Source organism: Sylvia atricapilla, chromosome 4 (assembly GCF_009819655.1).
Source record: "Sylvia atricapilla isolate bSylAtr1 chromosome 4, bSylAtr1.pri, whole genome shotgun sequence".
Taxonomy (NCBI): Eukaryota; Metazoa; Chordata; class Aves; order Passeriformes; family Sylviidae; genus Sylvia; species Sylvia atricapilla.
The window spans coordinates 17300657-17316726 of NC_089143.1; the positions used below are offsets into that span (position 1 = coordinate 17300657).

Consider the following 16070-nt stretch of genomic DNA (forward strand, 5'->3'; position numbering starts at 1 on the left):
CAAAATTATGGTATTTCCTAAGAAAGTAACTTTTCCATCCATTTAGCCAGTTCTATTAATTTCAATACTGCTTCATCATACATCACTTTTACTTGATTTCAGATAGACCTAACAAGTAACACAGTTATGAAGAAAATTTGTCAGATTAATATTTTCCAGGTTATCTTCTACCTTTAATGTGTTTACTTCCAGAAGCTGCAATGAAACATTCATCTAGCAGCTAATAATTTTTTTTCATTGACTAACAGTATCTCATATACTTTACATTTATCACTTCTTTGTCTTGTGGTATTAGAAATTTCTGTTTTAAAAACATTTCATGCACACACTAAGCCTTTGATGTCCCTTAACTTTAGCCTCGCAGGTGATGTTTTCTTTTTCAATACTGTCTAACATCATCAAGCATATATGTTCCTCTCAATATGCTCTGCATAATTCTGCAAAAGTAAATGCCAAATATACATTCTTTCTGTTTTGAAATAAAGTTATAGTTTCAAAGACTTGTGATAAACATGTTGTCTTTTTAAATAAAGAAGACATTTGGTTTGATGAAATATTTTTCCTTAGTTTTCTAAAATACCCCAAAGTACAAATTTTCTAAAAACTGAGAAACCGCATATATTCACTGCCAATATTAGTCTGTTTTGAGAATAATGATATTTATAGATTTTGGGGGTTATTTTCTCACAGACATATTAGATGCTGGTATTGTAGAATGACATCTTTACTCGGGTTTATATGTAAATTGTTTATCCAAAACAAAGGCTGAGGAGCGAAGAAACTGTTCCTGTCACAACAGTTCACTTGACCAAAATAGTTTTGTATAGATTTGTTAGTACATGATATCTTCTGCAGTAACATTCACTTCTTCTGTTTTAGTCTTAATTTCAGGGAAATGAATCTCACTAATGGCTATTAGCAGCAAATTCACAGCATGTGCTGTGGCACTTGCCACACAAATCCAAAAACAGTCTTCGAAGCGTTCTTCTAAGATAACGAACTGAAAGACATTTTCCCGGAAATTGGCAATTCTTTCTGTGAGGTGATGAAGTTTCACAGCAGCCATGAAGCTGGTGACTGCAAGTACCACAAATCCACCTGCAACAAAATGAAATAAATATTCACCGTTATCAAATCAAGACAGATGTTTTGATCATGCTTCAAAAGACTTACTAAATACAACAGTGAGCACTATACAGAGTAGGGATAGACAAAGGCATGGCCTAAATACCTTCAAAATGCTTAGGCTTTATTATATGGGCAAACATACTTTAATCTGTGACATAAAGCCTAAAGGCCGGCATTCATAGGTCCTGTTAAATGTTGACTAGGCACAATAAGCCAAGATGCCACCTGGAAGTTCTGTTTTAAAAGGTGTGAATTCACCATCAACTCCATGGCATTCACAACTATTTAAGTCAAAGAGGTATTTAGTAAGGCATAAGAAGGAACTTGTATAATTTTCTATGAATGTGGCTAGAGAAAAACACTGGAAAATTACTTTACCTGCAAGGAAGTTCCAAAGGCATGCTCCTGCTGGACCGTTAATAGCCCGATAAGGAACTTTTATTGCGTTAAGAATGCAGAATCCAAAACTGACCAGAGAAAAGAAAATGGCCACACAGAGGAATATTATGATCATCACATGCAGACCTGTATTCAACTTTTTCACCATGTGTGGGAAAACTGTCAAGAAAAAAAATAAATTGTCTATTCAGTGTATAGGTTTTCTCTATGATGGTAAAACATCATACTGTGCTGATGCTTCAAATTCAGTTTATATTTAAGGAAGATGATTTTTTACGGAGATGTGGAATTCAGCTAGCTGCACACATCTCCGTTTCTGATGCTTTATTTTTCTGTACATCAGACAAACCAGGGATATTTTGCTACAGGAATAATCCTCTACACGGGATCTGTGAATAAGGATTTAGGCTTAAGTCCTGTTTATTTATCTAGGGTTTTAATGTCTTTATCTCTGCTGCTGTGTTGTCTGCTACATACTTTCCTGTCTCTTTTTCACCACTGTTCTGTGTACCAAACTCCTGGTTTTGAGCTTCTTATTCCTGTCTCATGCTTTTAATCTCATCTATTTGAAGTCTGATAGTCTCCATTTTCTTGTTCAGCCCCTTGCTGCCTAAAATAGTATCACTTTTTTCTGTGTTTATTTTCTCATGTTATTCTTCTTTTTTTTCTAGTCCTCTGTTTACTGCTGGCTCCAGTAAGATCTGCCCTGATTTCATATGTCCTTATCCCACAGGTCTGCCCTTTAAGATTCCCTTCTTGGTTTTCTCATCTAGTGTTTATGGCTCCTTTATATTTTTCTGGGCATCTGGCAGTGTTTTAGCTAGATCAAGGAAGCTTGTAAAGTATTGCAGTCAGGTGGGCTTTAGGTGAAGCACTCCCACATTTTGCTATAGGCACAGCTCTCCCTCAATAGTCTGTTGCTCACTTGTGTCTAGGGAACAGTTATTTTCTTGGCTCTGTCCTCACAGACACAATTTCTTTGTTGGAGGGCCAGATTGGCCAGCAGCAGGAAATGTACACCTGAGTGTTTAGTTTATCCTGCAGCCCTCTAGTAACAGAATAATCAGAAGAAATGTGATAGGGAATTGTAGGTGACATGTTGAGTGATAGGAAGGAGAGAGGCTGATTGAGAGGATCCCTAAAGTACAAGGTGGTCAAGAGGAGACCTTTAACTAGCATAGCACTGCTCACTAATACATGTTTTGAAGAACTCACTTCCTAATTTCTAAAAAAATTACTACAAAGAAGTCTACTATGTTATAAACAAATAAATAAATTCCTCCCTGTGCTGCAAAACTGACAAAAACCCCCAAAGTCTAAAACAGGCCACCTGAAAAGTAGGCAGCAATAGTTGGTAGATGTCACCATGAACTTCAGGCATATAATTTGATCATGACATGACAGAATTACTGTAGATTCTGTAGAAAAAAATCATACTATACAAATCCCATACTAAAATTATGTGATTCAACAGATCTACCCTTTCAGTAGCTCATTCTGGGGTTGTAGTTGGGCCTGGTGCACGGAAGAACTGCAGAAGACTATGACAAGAAGAAATGAGGGGAGTAAATGAGAATGAGAAGTATATAGGAGGAATGGGAATTCAAAAACTAGGTTGCATTGGAAAATAACTGGCAGTGTCACAACAAAGCAGATGGAATTAAGCCTCCTCACAAATCATCAGAGATTTTAGGGTAGTTGTAAGGATTGTTTGGTCTCTTTTCTGAGTATTGCAGCCAAGTCCCAATGACCTACCCAGTGACTCCTAGTACACAGAAATAAGAATCCATGAGAACGATATTGCCATGGGGACTCCTGACACAATCCAGCAGTGTTTGCTATGCACAGGAAAAAAGTGTGGCTTCCCCAGCTTGTTCTCAGGGCTTGTCTCAATTGAAGCATCTTATGCCAATTTAGGTGCCTTAGGACCATCATAACAACCCCATGGGTCTAATGTACATGCTGCACTATAGCATAGTGCAGACCATAGATGGGACATTTCCAGAATCTGCAGCTGGAGGCCAGATGATATAACTTGAGGAGTACAAAAGAGCGGTGGACACCTATTATAGCAACTGAATCATGCTGTCACTGTCCCAGCTAAAAGAGACTGACTGTGCCAGCCATAAGTCTACTCTACTGAATGTTAAGAGTGAAAGGGGATGTACCAATAGCAGTAAATTGTTGAAATTTGGAATTCTGAAGTGTCAAAGGTACTGCAGTACTGCACCATATGATGTGTTAGCTTTGTCTTGACCTATGGTGCTAGTGAAGTCCATTTACATTAGCACATTCCCCATGAAAAGTCTCATGGTTCTTGCTAAGTTCAGAATGCTTGGAGATTGAGGGGGACATTCAAACAAAAAAAGAAGCCAAGTCAAACCCACAACCACCAGTCTTGCTCACCACTGTGCCAAAGTAACAGCTTTGTGTATTGTTGTTTGAAACCAGTGAAAATATCAAATTCCAGAGAGTTATTAAAATACTTAAAAGGGAAAATCTCTGCAACACTTGTTCACCAAAATGAGTATTTGTGCCTACTGCACTTAATGTTTTACAGTTCTAACAGAGAATTATTGCTAGCTTCAGTGAGAGAGAGAGCTCTGTTTGTCTAAAGAGTGCCAGCTCACATCCTCCAATTGCATACTGATGTACTCCAGAGTGACTTTGGAACATAATGCCTTCCTCTCAGGTTGCATAGTAAAGAATCAGAAAATTCATTAAATAGTCCAGAAAGTTGTACAGTGTTTTAAAGGAGATTGGCTATTTTTTTCTCATTCTCTCTGCCAGGATGGAGTGGAAAAACTGGGAGTGGATGAGCGTGACTGTTATGTCCATGTCATGAAGTTGCAGTTTCAATCAGAGCACGAGCCATAATTTGGTTTCTGTAAAAGTGACCAGTCCAAATTCATCCAGTTTAACAACTGGTCATGCTGATCTAAGTTGAGGTTGCTCTGGTTCTTTTCTCCATTCCCTCTGAAGTCCCACAGACACACCTGCCTTCAGGTTTTTAGAGAAGTCCTTGTGCAGTTGTGTAGTCAGACATGATTGTGTGGGAAAACAAGTGTTTATTTTTGTAGGTTAAATTTTTTGGCCCATTTAACTTCTCAACTCACCTCATCTCAACTACAAGAGCCATTATAAAGGATGGGACAGGACAGCATTGCCGTGGGCCAGGGAGAGGGTGAGACTGCAACAGCTTCAACTTGCATTGATTTAAATTTCAGTAAATCCATACACTGAACTAAAAATTTTCAATGCAAATTACCATTTTCGCTACAGAACAGAATAAGTGAAATTTGGGAATCCTCCAGTGCACAGCTCAGTGCTTTCAAGACTCCAAGAAAATATTTTATGTTAAAAGGAATATATTTAAAAGAGTTTGTTAAGAGTTCAGCAATTTTTTGTCTCCCTGCTTAATAGAAAAGAAGGTAAAAATTTCTTCATGATGATAATGTTAGTGATATGTGCTATGGTAGACATTTGCATTAGGACAGCCAGAGAAATACAGAAATGTGTCCAGCTAAAAAAAAATCCCTGCTTCTTAAAGGGAAAAAACCTTGGAAGAGTTCAACAGAGAAGGTAAGGACAGAGGCAGAGAGATGGCAAAGCAAAACCTGGCATAGGAAAAAGTCACTCAAGGGGAAAGTATGATTTTACAGGGTCATTGCCAATGACTTTCACCTCTTCACAAGGCTGAAAGGAAACTCTGCATCTAGCCTTAGGGATTTTTCCCCCAACTTGATTCCAGGATTACAGAACGTAACTGTAGGAAAAAACATTCCGGAAATGATAGAAATTTTATATTCGCACTCAAAACTTCAAACCATGAAGACTGCATATTTATTTAATAATAATAATTTGCATTCTGAAGTTCTGTAAACAAAAATAATAAAGTGCTGAACTTGAATTAGACATTAGACTAAATATTCAACCAAAATTGTACTTACTTGTGAATTTGGAACGCCGCCCGCCCAAGCCACATTGGCGTATTTTGCCGCCCCGAAACAGTCCGTAGTAAATTTCTCCAATGAATTTGACCAGCTCTGGATCTGTGGCATTGACCAAATCAGCCCCTGTTTTGCAAAGGATCTTTCCAGTCATCCACTTCGGAGTCCCCATTGCAACAACAATCAAGATAAAAGACACAAAACTTATTAGAGAAGCCAAGGCAAATAATGTCTTTTTAAAGCAGCCAGGCATCCTAGTGCTTTCAAGAGATCATCTCGAAGGCCTCTCCGCAGTAGTCAGACATATTTCCCATTTTTCATCATGCTCCAAAATCCACAGCCGAATAACAGGCATTTCAAAATACTTCTCTTTGTATTTTGAAGGTCCAGTAATTAATCGGTTTGGTTAAAAATCAAGGCAAAAAATACATTTTGCTGCAACAACATTCTGAAATTGTTGCAGGTAACGGCTTCATTACATTGTAGTGCAGTGATGCTTCTTTCTGCAGCAAGTAATCCTATCTCTATGGCCTGTCTAATATTTCCTCAGGGGTTTAATTGTCCTGCTCAAATGACATCAAGTTTTTAACTGCAACCTCGTGAAGAAAATTTGGAGAAGAATCTAGTTTCTTAGATTATTTTAAAAGGTGGGTAACTATCTGTGTGCAAGAGACAAAGCGTCAGAACAGCATAATTTGGCTGAAGGATTCTGCTGTCGTCTCAGCTGCGCTGAGCTTCCCGGCGCTTGCTCCCACCCAGCCTGTAAATGTCACTGCAGGCAGAGTTATCTGAGGGACAGAAACGATGGCTCTGGAATCTGCCGGGTTACAGCACGGAGCCCCTCGCAGCCGGGCTGGCCTGGCCCGCCGCGCTGTACCCCACGGCACTCATGGGGTCTAACTCAAGCGACAGGTGCGAGCCAGGAGCGCTAAAGAAAACCGGCCGTAATTGTCTGCACTTCTACGATTACTGCCACCCGAGCCCTGGGGGGACCTTCAGAACCACTAATTAATGAATTAATTAGCAGCAGCAGGAGCCCTGGGGACCAGTAACGTGGCCCCTCGCCGCGGCCTGGCCGAGGCATGTCCCCCCGCTCCGCACCGGCGCGGGCAGCCCAGCCCCTCACACCGCCCGGGGGAGGCCGGCGCCGCCCCTCGCCCGCCCCGTGGGGCGGCCTGTCCGCGCCGGGCAGAGCGGCGCCGAGCAGCGGCCATGGCGGCGGGCAAGGTGCTGGTGTACGGCGGCAGAGGGGCGCTGGGCTCCCAGTGCGTGCGGTACTTCAAGTCCAAGAGCTGGGTAAGCGCCGGGCCGGGAGGTGGCGAGGCGGGGAGCGGCCGAGCCCCGCCGGGCCGTGCGCTCGGGGGCGCCGGCCGCTAACGCGCCGTTCCTGTCGCCGCGGCAGTGGGTGGCCAGCATCGACCTGGCGGAGAACGCGGACGCCAGCGCCAACGTGGTGGTGAGAGCGACCGACTCCTTCCCCGAGCAGGCCGAGCAGGTGGGTCGGCGGCGGGCGCGGGGCGGCCAGCGCCGGGTGAGGCGGGGCGGCGGCCAGTTTCCCCGGGAGTGTGCATCCCTGGGGCCCAGCGGTGCACGGAGCTTCCCGCGGCGTGTGCATCGCTTTGGCTGCCGCCCGCCGTGAGCAAGGCGGCTGCAGGGATGGGTCCGGCTCCCTAGAGGAAGCAAGAGCGCGGTCGGTGGCGGTCGTGCGGCCGTACCGCGAACCTCAAGGGCCTTCAGCTTCTGCTCCTCACTTTTCAGTTTGTTGTAATTCCTTTTAACTGAATACGCAGAAATAGCTTGATCCGGGATATTGGAGGCTCAGCACACAAAGCAGTTTTGCTTTGTTTTTGTCTTGGCTTTTAGAAGTTACAAACTGAATCAGGTGAGTAGTAATGAGGATGGGTAAGGACTTCTTAAAATGCAACACTTCTTTCAAATATCCTAACTTATAAATGTGTTGTGGGTAAGTAGGTGGCATGCTCAAAGCATATGAACCCTAAGCCCCAAGGGATCCCTAGGGGAATGCACTGGGTTTCCACAGAGGTGAATGTGGGAGAATCTAAGCCAGCCTAAAATATACTTTGCTTTATTCTCAATAGCTAGGATTCATTTTTTACATGTTAAGTTTCAAACCAATTTCTGTCACTGATATATTTAAAATAAAACCAGTATGGGTTTTTTATATTTACACAACTCCTAAGGCTTTGGAAGAGTAACATGGAATGTTTACAATACAATTTTCAGTATGGTTTTGCAAAAGTTATTTGTTCTTTTTCACTTGCTGAGAGGTGGATTGCTTGCTATTTGACAGAGAAAATTCATCGCAAATAAATTCATTACCAGCTGCAAGGCATTATGTTTGAAAGAGAACAAACAGTAGATTTCTAAAAGTATACAAGCTCAAATTTAGTGGCCAGGCTCAAACTGATGGTTGTCATCTAGACAGAAGCAATAAGGAGGCTATTCTTTAGTTGTTTTTCCTGCACTGTCATTAAAAGTGACACCAGTAGTCCTGGTCAGACCTGGAGTTTCATTTCCCATCTTAAACAACACCATACTCAGAAGAGAACCTGTCAAAAGCAAGTCAGTAATATTTTTTGCTAACAATAGAGGTAAGGGTCAGGTGTTTCAGCCCTGATAATCATTTATTTCCAGTGACAGCACACACTCTGGCTTTCATTCATCTGACTTTCATCTATAGTTATTTTTAACACAGTTGTTTTGAGTTTGTGAATCATAAATAGTAATTTTCTATAGCTACTTAAGTTGCTGTGTCCTTTGTTATTCAAATACATAGATAGGAGCTTTTAAGACGTTTGTGGTGTTTACCTCTTTCCCTTGTCAAGTCCAATGTTTTCAGTATGTTCTTGTTCCGTGTGTTGAAGGTGACAGCAGAAGTTGGAAAACTTCTTGGTGAAGAAAAGGTGGATGCAATCTTGTGTGTAGCAGGAGGATGGGCTGGAGGCAGCGCCAAAGCCAAGTGTAAGCCTTTGATACACACATGCTGGTGAAAGCATGACTGATATCTAAGAGAGGTCCTTAAAAACCCTTCTTCCTGACTCCAGAAGAGAACAAAGGCATAGAAGTACAAAATAGCTTAGTCACAATGCTTCTTAGTGCTTCTCTGAAGTTTTGCTTTCTCAAATTTGTTCTTTTGCTTTCACAAATTTGTTTTTTCAAATTTGTGTTAAATTTGCACAGCAGTTAATTTCTTCAGTAATGTTTGTTGATGCACTAATTTTTATCAGAAAGTCTTGGTGTGCTTTCTGAAGGAGCTCAGCATTGTTATCTATGAACTGACTTTTGCTGAGATTACCTGAGTCAGGTAAGTTACGAAAGACACATTGATGTTGTTTCCTAAGTCATTGCTTTATGCATAAAACCTCAGTTGCTTCCTGCAGTTCTGAGCTGTTACTGTGCAATACAATATGGGAAGGCACTACCTAATCATGCTACAGAAAGAACCCTTCAGATTGAAAAAAGGCTTTTAAACATGTAATATTCATAATGGAATTTATACTTTTTCCACTGCTGTAGAGGTACAAGAAGAAAAATAGCCTTGTTTTCTGTCTGGAGTAAATTTGGTAAAACGTGTCCTGTTCTTCCTCGTTCTGGTTTGGATGTTACAGGTTCAAAGAGAAAGGAGATTCAAAAGACATAAATAAGTATTTTACCATGGGGAAGTAGAAAATGGTAGAAAACATATTTTCATAGTGCTGTTGCACTCTGTGTAACAGTGAGCACATCAGAGTTAAAAGTCTTCCTTTGGCTAATTTGACTAATTCTCTTCCTAATCAGCTTTATACAAAAACTGTGATCTGATGTGGAAGCAGAGCGTTTGGACATCGACTATTTCCAGCCACCTTGCCACAAAATATCTGAAAGAAGGTGGCCTCTTGACTCTGACAGGAGCTCAGGCTGCTTTATCCGGAACCCCAGGTAAAATGCTGTGCGTGTCAGCTGCAGGAGCACCAGCAGTTAGAGACAGTTGTTTATCTGAGCGTTCTTGTTTGTGAAGCAATAGCTTTGCACCCTGAGTTTTTGACACTTAGCACAAATAGGACCCTGCTGCTCAAAGGTGTAGGAAAAGTAAGGTTTTACAGGTAGCAATATTGAATCTCTCGAAGCTGTAGTGCAAGCACATAGAATCAGTATTTAAATAGTATTTGACATGCATTGTTGAAATGTACTTGGCTAGTATATGGTACAGAAAAAAGTTTGGAAGATAAGGAAAGCTAGAAGCACATAGCAATGTAAGTACAATGCTTAGACAAAGTTAAATTTCCTATTTGTGTTCTGAAAGACAGAGTCCTTCATTGATCAGTCTTTCTGTTGGTGATGACTCAGCTGATTCTGATAACCATGCTTGTCCTTTTCATGTTCTGATTCCAGTCTTGGGTTCAGACATAGATAAGCTTGTTGACTGTTGGCTTTGTCCTCAGCTGGCTATTTATTAGGCACTTTATTGGATTTTTAATCTCGCTCCTCAACCTTGTTGGTTTGCATGAAGGAAGAAATCTGGGAGCAATTTAAAATTAAAAAAAAAAGCCACTGACACACAAGCCTGCAGGCAGCAAGAGGAAAGTTTGAGACAAATACTCCTATTTCCCAAGCTTTTATTAGTGTCATTTCAACAATATTTTTAAGACACAAATACTAAGATTTTAAAACATACACAGTCTATGAAATATTCTTGAAAGCTTTGCCTAAAACTGTTTGGACAAAAATATTCTATATATTTTCAAGTTAATGATTAATCCTTTGTGTTTATAGCAGCATCTGTTATAGTCAGTGATAAAAGGTATATATTTGAGAATAAGCAGATGAATAATTTACAGTGGACTGCTGACTGACTATACACAAACGAAAAAAAAGTGAATTCTGGCAAACTTTGGTGGTTTTGTTTGGGTGGCCTTGGAAGGAAGGGACCACAACACAGGAATTGAAGTGATGAGCCTTCCATCACTTTAGTTTTGAAGTAGCTGGTTTCAGCTAGTCCAGATTTTTCTGAAAGTCACAGCAGTGCTTTGGGCAAACACATGCAACTTATTAACATCAGGAAGAATTGGGAAAGAGTTGTTACTCAACTTTTGTAAATATGCCTTACTAGCCTTGTTATGACCAGCTCTTCTGGAAGAAATAACCTTTTTCATGTTTGCTGTTCATGAGATTTTTTTCTTTTCCTATGAGAAAAATCTTGCCTCATATAATGCAAACTGAAGAACACTGAAAATTACGTGAACACTGACTGAAGCAGTGCGAGTGTGATGTCTGAGAAATGTATCAGGCAGGAAAAGGTTTCTAAGAAGATTTAGAATGTTTGCTTTAGACAAGAAGAGAGAGAAATATGATACACATGTGAATATTTTTATCATAACAATAAAATAAGTTAGCTACTGTTGCCCATGATTCCTCCTAATAAAAATGGATGTTATATAATATGTCTAATTACATCATAGATGTATTTCTATTATATTCAAAATACTTCTTCAGGAGTGTTGTAAAGGGGCTGGATAGCTGTATAGATGGGTAGGAAGAAAGACATTCAGTTATAGTATACAAAATATATTCTGCACTCTGATTGTCCAGATCTTGTTCCTGAGCAGTGTGCCTTATGCTCTGGTTCCTGCTGCTCTTATGCTGCTAAATGATGGCTGCCTAAAAAGCAACAATTTTTAGGAAGAAGCTTGCTTTCACTGCACATTATTTATTCATTTTCTACCCATGGGAGTTGGGTTTTTTCCTAGCTTTCTCCACAGGGCGTGTCAAATGCTGACCAAGTGAATTCCAGATTTGAGAGGGAAGTGAACTGTGTCTGTTGGGGTCCAAGCTCACAAATACCTTAGTTATATGATGAAAATTAATAGAAGAGTGCCTTATTAAAGCCTATGTGCATCTTATTCTGTTAAATTTGTAAACTTAGCCCAATAGATCACATCCTTCAGAGTGCATTTGGATACATTGACTAAACATGCTTGACTTGGTAAGCTGCTTATTTCTGTAGTGCTAAGTTAACTGAGTTCTATGATAGTTTCTGGATGTTCACTAAAGCCCTTTTATTAATATTGTCATTTTTCTTTTGATATGTACGCTTTACAATACTTTTAATATGTATACTTTAAAAGTGTGACTCTTTTCTGGCGGTGGTAAGTGGTCTTAATATTCATCAGTCTTTAGTTGCTGATATTGATGGCTGTTCTGATTGTGCTCTAATTTGCCTGTTTGTAATTTTTAGGGATGATTGCCTATGGCATGGCCAAAGGAGCAGTGCATCAGCTTTGTCAGAGTTTGGCTGGTGCCAGCAGTGGGCTGCCATCTGGTTCTGCTGCAGTTGCCATTTTACCGTAAGTGGTTGCTTAGTTGTGTCTGCCCGTGTTGTTTTATTTAATTACTGCTGTAACCTCGAGCCACACAGATATGTTTGCAGTGTCCTGTTGACAACACACAGACAGCCTCTCAGACCTACTCACAAGGAAAGAATGCATCTTGACTGGATGAACAAAGTGTCATGCAAGTCACCCTAAAAATGATTCCATTCTTTTCTTCGCCTTTGCAAGACAGTATTGGATATTAGGATTAAAATTTTATTTCTTTTTTATCTGTTTAACTGTGGCCATGCATTGATGTATGATTTCTTTATTTCAATATAGACAGAACTGTAAAAATGAGATGAGCTGTGCAGTGAAGTTTTAGACTTAGCTCTGTGATAACAGTAAGGCAAAGGATTACTTGACAGGTTTTCACTTGATCAAAGATGCTTCTTCATAAGGTGCTGCATACCTCTGCTTTATTGGTAAAATCAGGTTACTTTAAGGACCTGTAAACCAAAGAAGTTTAGCTTGTTTTCATTTTTGTCAGGAAAGCTAGTTAAAAATGGATGGCCTAGTATGTTTAATTTTTTAATTCACTATGTTTAATTTTATTTTTTTTAATCTGTTCTGTTGCAAATATTAGAAGTATTTCTGTTGCCAGGCCCATATCTAGTTCAGGACCCAAAATGTAAAACTAAAGAGTTCTGTACAGAGATTTGGTACACTGCCTGAATTCTCTACTTTTGGTTTCCTCACACACACTCTTAACACACTTCTTCAGGTCAGACAGGAATGGCATTAAATGTATTTGGATAATTGACACCACCTTCTAGAGGGCTTTACATGCAGGCAGATGCTGAGTTCATGGGATTCTTGTGCATGCTGCTCTTGTAGTTCTTGTAGTTCTCATGCAAAACTCTCTTCTTAAGTGAATTTTTGAGAGGATAAATATACTTTGGATTGTTAACAGCATTTCAATGAGGGAGTTCTGGAAAGTTAACCCTTTCTTTTCATTGTATGTAGTATAAATATGTATTATCAAAGTCAAAACTTCCTGTGTTTATGCTCTTAGTCTCTCAGTGTGGATGTAGTGCATGTGTGCTGTGCAGTACATGGGAGCAAGCTTACTGCTCCATTCTCCATCTGCATGAGAGAGGTGGGAGGGGAGCTGCAAGGAGCTGTGGGATGGCTCCAATGGGCAGTTCCTCAGCTAGCCAGGAAGCTGGAGGGTTCTTAGCTCGAGCCTTGGATATACATGGAAACGAATGACTATATTCTGTTATCACATGGAGGGGTGCAAGGAAAATCCATACCACATGGTGTAAAAGTCAAGCAAATATTACAGCAGTGAATTGAAGCAGGTGGTGCTCATCAGAAACATGATATATAAATAAAAGGCTTGCTTATCTTTTTTAATTACAGGGTTACCTTAGATACACCAGCAAACAGGAAATCAATGCCTGATGCAGATTTCAGCTCCTGGACACCCTTAGAATTCATTGCAGAGTGAGTATCTGTGGAATAACTAGACAGTTCCTCACTGTCCCTCTTGCTGCTGCATCTCAGTGCCTGTGCTTTTTAAATAGCTGTCTTGGATTTGTGTGGATTTTTTTCCTCCATCATCTTATTGTGTATCTTTCTAAGTCACATTGGGTTTAATTACGCAGAATTCCTAACTGGAGAAAATTAGCCTAACTCCATCAACTTCAGCTTCTCTACATGAGTTATTCCAGCAAGAAAGATAGCCTTAAGCAGCTGGAAGCTGGAGAATTTCCTAAAGCCCGTAGACAAATTAAATGGCAGACAGCAGGTGCAGGAGACACCTTGCTTAAAGATAAACTGCAAATAGGCATGTCACCTTGGGTGGGCTTCTTTTTCTTCTAAACACATTTTACTGCCCAGTTTATGGCATGTTAGTTCAGTTCTCTCAACTGATGACATTTCTACTCTTGTTCAGAAAAATTTAGTAAAGATTTTTTTTTTCACTGCCCACAAAAACTTGTCCTGAATGATACTACAAAATGCTGAAACTTCAGCTGTAGCTTAAACAATGGCAGGCTGAGATTATCTGCCTTATTGTTCTCATTCCTCAGGGTTAGAGAAGGTGCAGTGTGAGTATTGTTTTCTACCATGTGATGGGGAGTAGCAGAGTTTCTGTTGAGGGTGAACTCACATTTTAAGTCTTTTCGAACTGACAGTTTAATTGAATTTACCTATTGCTAACAGTTCAGAGAGTAGTTTAGTTCTGACATCAGATCTCCTTTTTTTGTAGTTTTTTTAAGATGAATTCCAGAGATGGAAATTATTTTAGTTGCATCTGTTTAGTTTAAGCTCTGCATTTGTCTGATGAAGCTCTTTACAGCAGGCCCCATCAATTGAATTTAGCTGCCCTGAAAATGTTCAGAAAAACATTATTAATTTATTGTGCTCCAGGGACAGCTTAGCTAGATGTTGCAGTGTTGCAAATTAATTTCTTAAGTTTAACTTTTAAGTAATTTATCTTTACAGGAGAATTTAGTTTATTGGTTTGTTTTGTTTCTAATTCCCTAAAGTTTAACTCCAGTGCTCTGAAAACTGAAAATCTCACTGTGCAACATCAGCATTTGTGGGCAATATCTGCATCTTGGGAAGGATGCAGGAAATCGTTTCCCACATGGCACTTGAATTTTGTGTCCTGGAAGCTCTTGTTGGATAGTGGGATGTTCCAACATGACCGTTGCTATGTCTGCACTATTGGAAGGGCTGAAGGACCTGTAAAATGTACTTCTTTTATATATATGCTGTAAAGGCAACTAAAGTAGCTCCTCTTTCCCCTTTTCTGATTTTTTTTTAACTGGGAAAAAAATCTAGCCACTCTGACATTTTAATCTCCTGGCCTTTTCCTATGAGATATTTTGGAAATCCTGTGTGCTCTAAAGCCCCTTGGATTTCTCTGGGCCCTCTGTCCAGTTCTGAGAGTCTGAACCTAGTCATTACATCACACAGGAATCACTAAAGAGAGCAGCAGAGAAAGAAGGAAAAGTAATAGGCTTGTATTTTATTCTTCCAGTCAGTATACCTGATAGTAGTTATAATTTTTTTGTTCTTCCTCACCCTGTTTTATCCATTTATTTTGAAACAGAACCTTTTATGACTGGATAACAGGAAAGGATCGACCAAACTCTGGCAGTCTAATCCAAGTGATAACTACAGGTGGGAAGACTGAACTAGTTTCAGCAGCACATCTTTGATGTCAGTCACTTAAAGTGATGAAACTTCAGCAAAGGAGAAGCTGTGGAAGATCTGTCCACCAGTAAAATTTGAATGGTCTTCTGTATCCGGTGTTTGTAGTTACTCTATTAATGGAACCAGATTTCAAGTAATGTTTCTGTGCTGTCAGTTGTGAGCTATCAGCATTTGTTTACCAAATAGTACCAACTTGTCTGTAAATGAAAGTTGCAGGCTTTAAAGCCTGTAGATGTCCTAATTCTGAGCATTATATGGCAACTTACCTGTTTTCTGTGACATGAAAATTGTGCTTAACTACGACATGTGATTGCATACATAATGGTTGGATTTTTTCTCTGTCAGTAAGTGTTTCTGGCAACTTACTGTAAATCTTTCAGTATTCTGTCTTTTTCTGTCTGACAATATAACCCCACCTCTGCATATTATGTTTGCTATAGCCATAGGGAGCACTGCAGTCACATATCATATCCCTGGTCGTGTAACACTTTTCTTGTGAATGTTCCAGTTGAGTTAATGAATCTGAGTAGAGATTACTCACTTGAGAAGGAATTCCTGATTTGCCTTATAGTTCATAAGCTGCTCTCAGGCCTACAGTTGTAGGATAAAACAGTCATCCTGTTAAATGAATAGTATGTCTTTCTCTTAGTCATGATGGTTCTTGACTTTTTCGTAAAGTGCCACAAAGTGTAGAAAAAAGCATACATGCACTTTTGGAACTTTTCGTGCTAAATAAAATACATATTGTTTTATGTACTAGGCTGTTTCCATTACTGTAATACCAGTATCTTGATAATATTTTAATTGGTTTGATTGAGCATATAGTTCAGTTGGGATAAAGGACTTAATTTTTTTACTTACTTAATTTTGATCATGGTGCATAAAACATATTTCTGTGCCAAAGATCTACTAGCCATGCAGAGAGGCAGGCCTGCAGCTGAGGCAAATGTTTTCTTAAATCCAGCCATGTTACATGGAAATACAGTTCAGATAAAAGAGTGCAAGCATTACCTGTTCTGAGCATAGACTTACACAGAGTCAGTACTGTTGGGTTTTT

General features: G+C 39.8%; 2 protein-coding genes across 2 annotated transcripts; one reads left to right on the plus strand and one right to left on the minus strand.

Moving 5' to 3' along the window:
* Positions 1–676: 676 nt before the first annotated feature.
* CLRN2 (clarin 2) lies at positions 677–6303 on the minus strand. The gene is made up of 3 exons (XM_066316787.1): positions 5478–6303; positions 1507–1686; positions 677–1098 (listed from the first exon to the last, which is right to left on the minus strand). The coding sequence occupies exons 1-3, from the start codon at positions 5728–5730 to the stop codon at positions 833–835; spliced, it is 699 nt and encodes a 232-aa protein (XP_066172884.1). The 5' UTR covers positions 5731–6303; the 3' UTR covers positions 677–832.
* Positions 6304–6659: 356 nt separating this feature from the next.
* QDPR (quinoid dihydropteridine reductase) lies at positions 6660–15765 on the plus strand. Its single transcript, XM_066317192.1, has 7 exons — positions 6660–6773; positions 6880–6972; positions 8363–8459; positions 9276–9416; positions 11713–11821; positions 13211–13294; positions 14910–15765. The coding sequence occupies exons 1-7, from the start codon at positions 6690–6692 to the stop codon at positions 15016–15018; spliced, it is 717 nt and encodes a 238-aa protein (XP_066173289.1). The 5' UTR covers positions 6660–6689; the 3' UTR covers positions 15019–15765.
* The last annotated feature ends 305 nt before the right edge of the window (positions 15766–16070 follow it).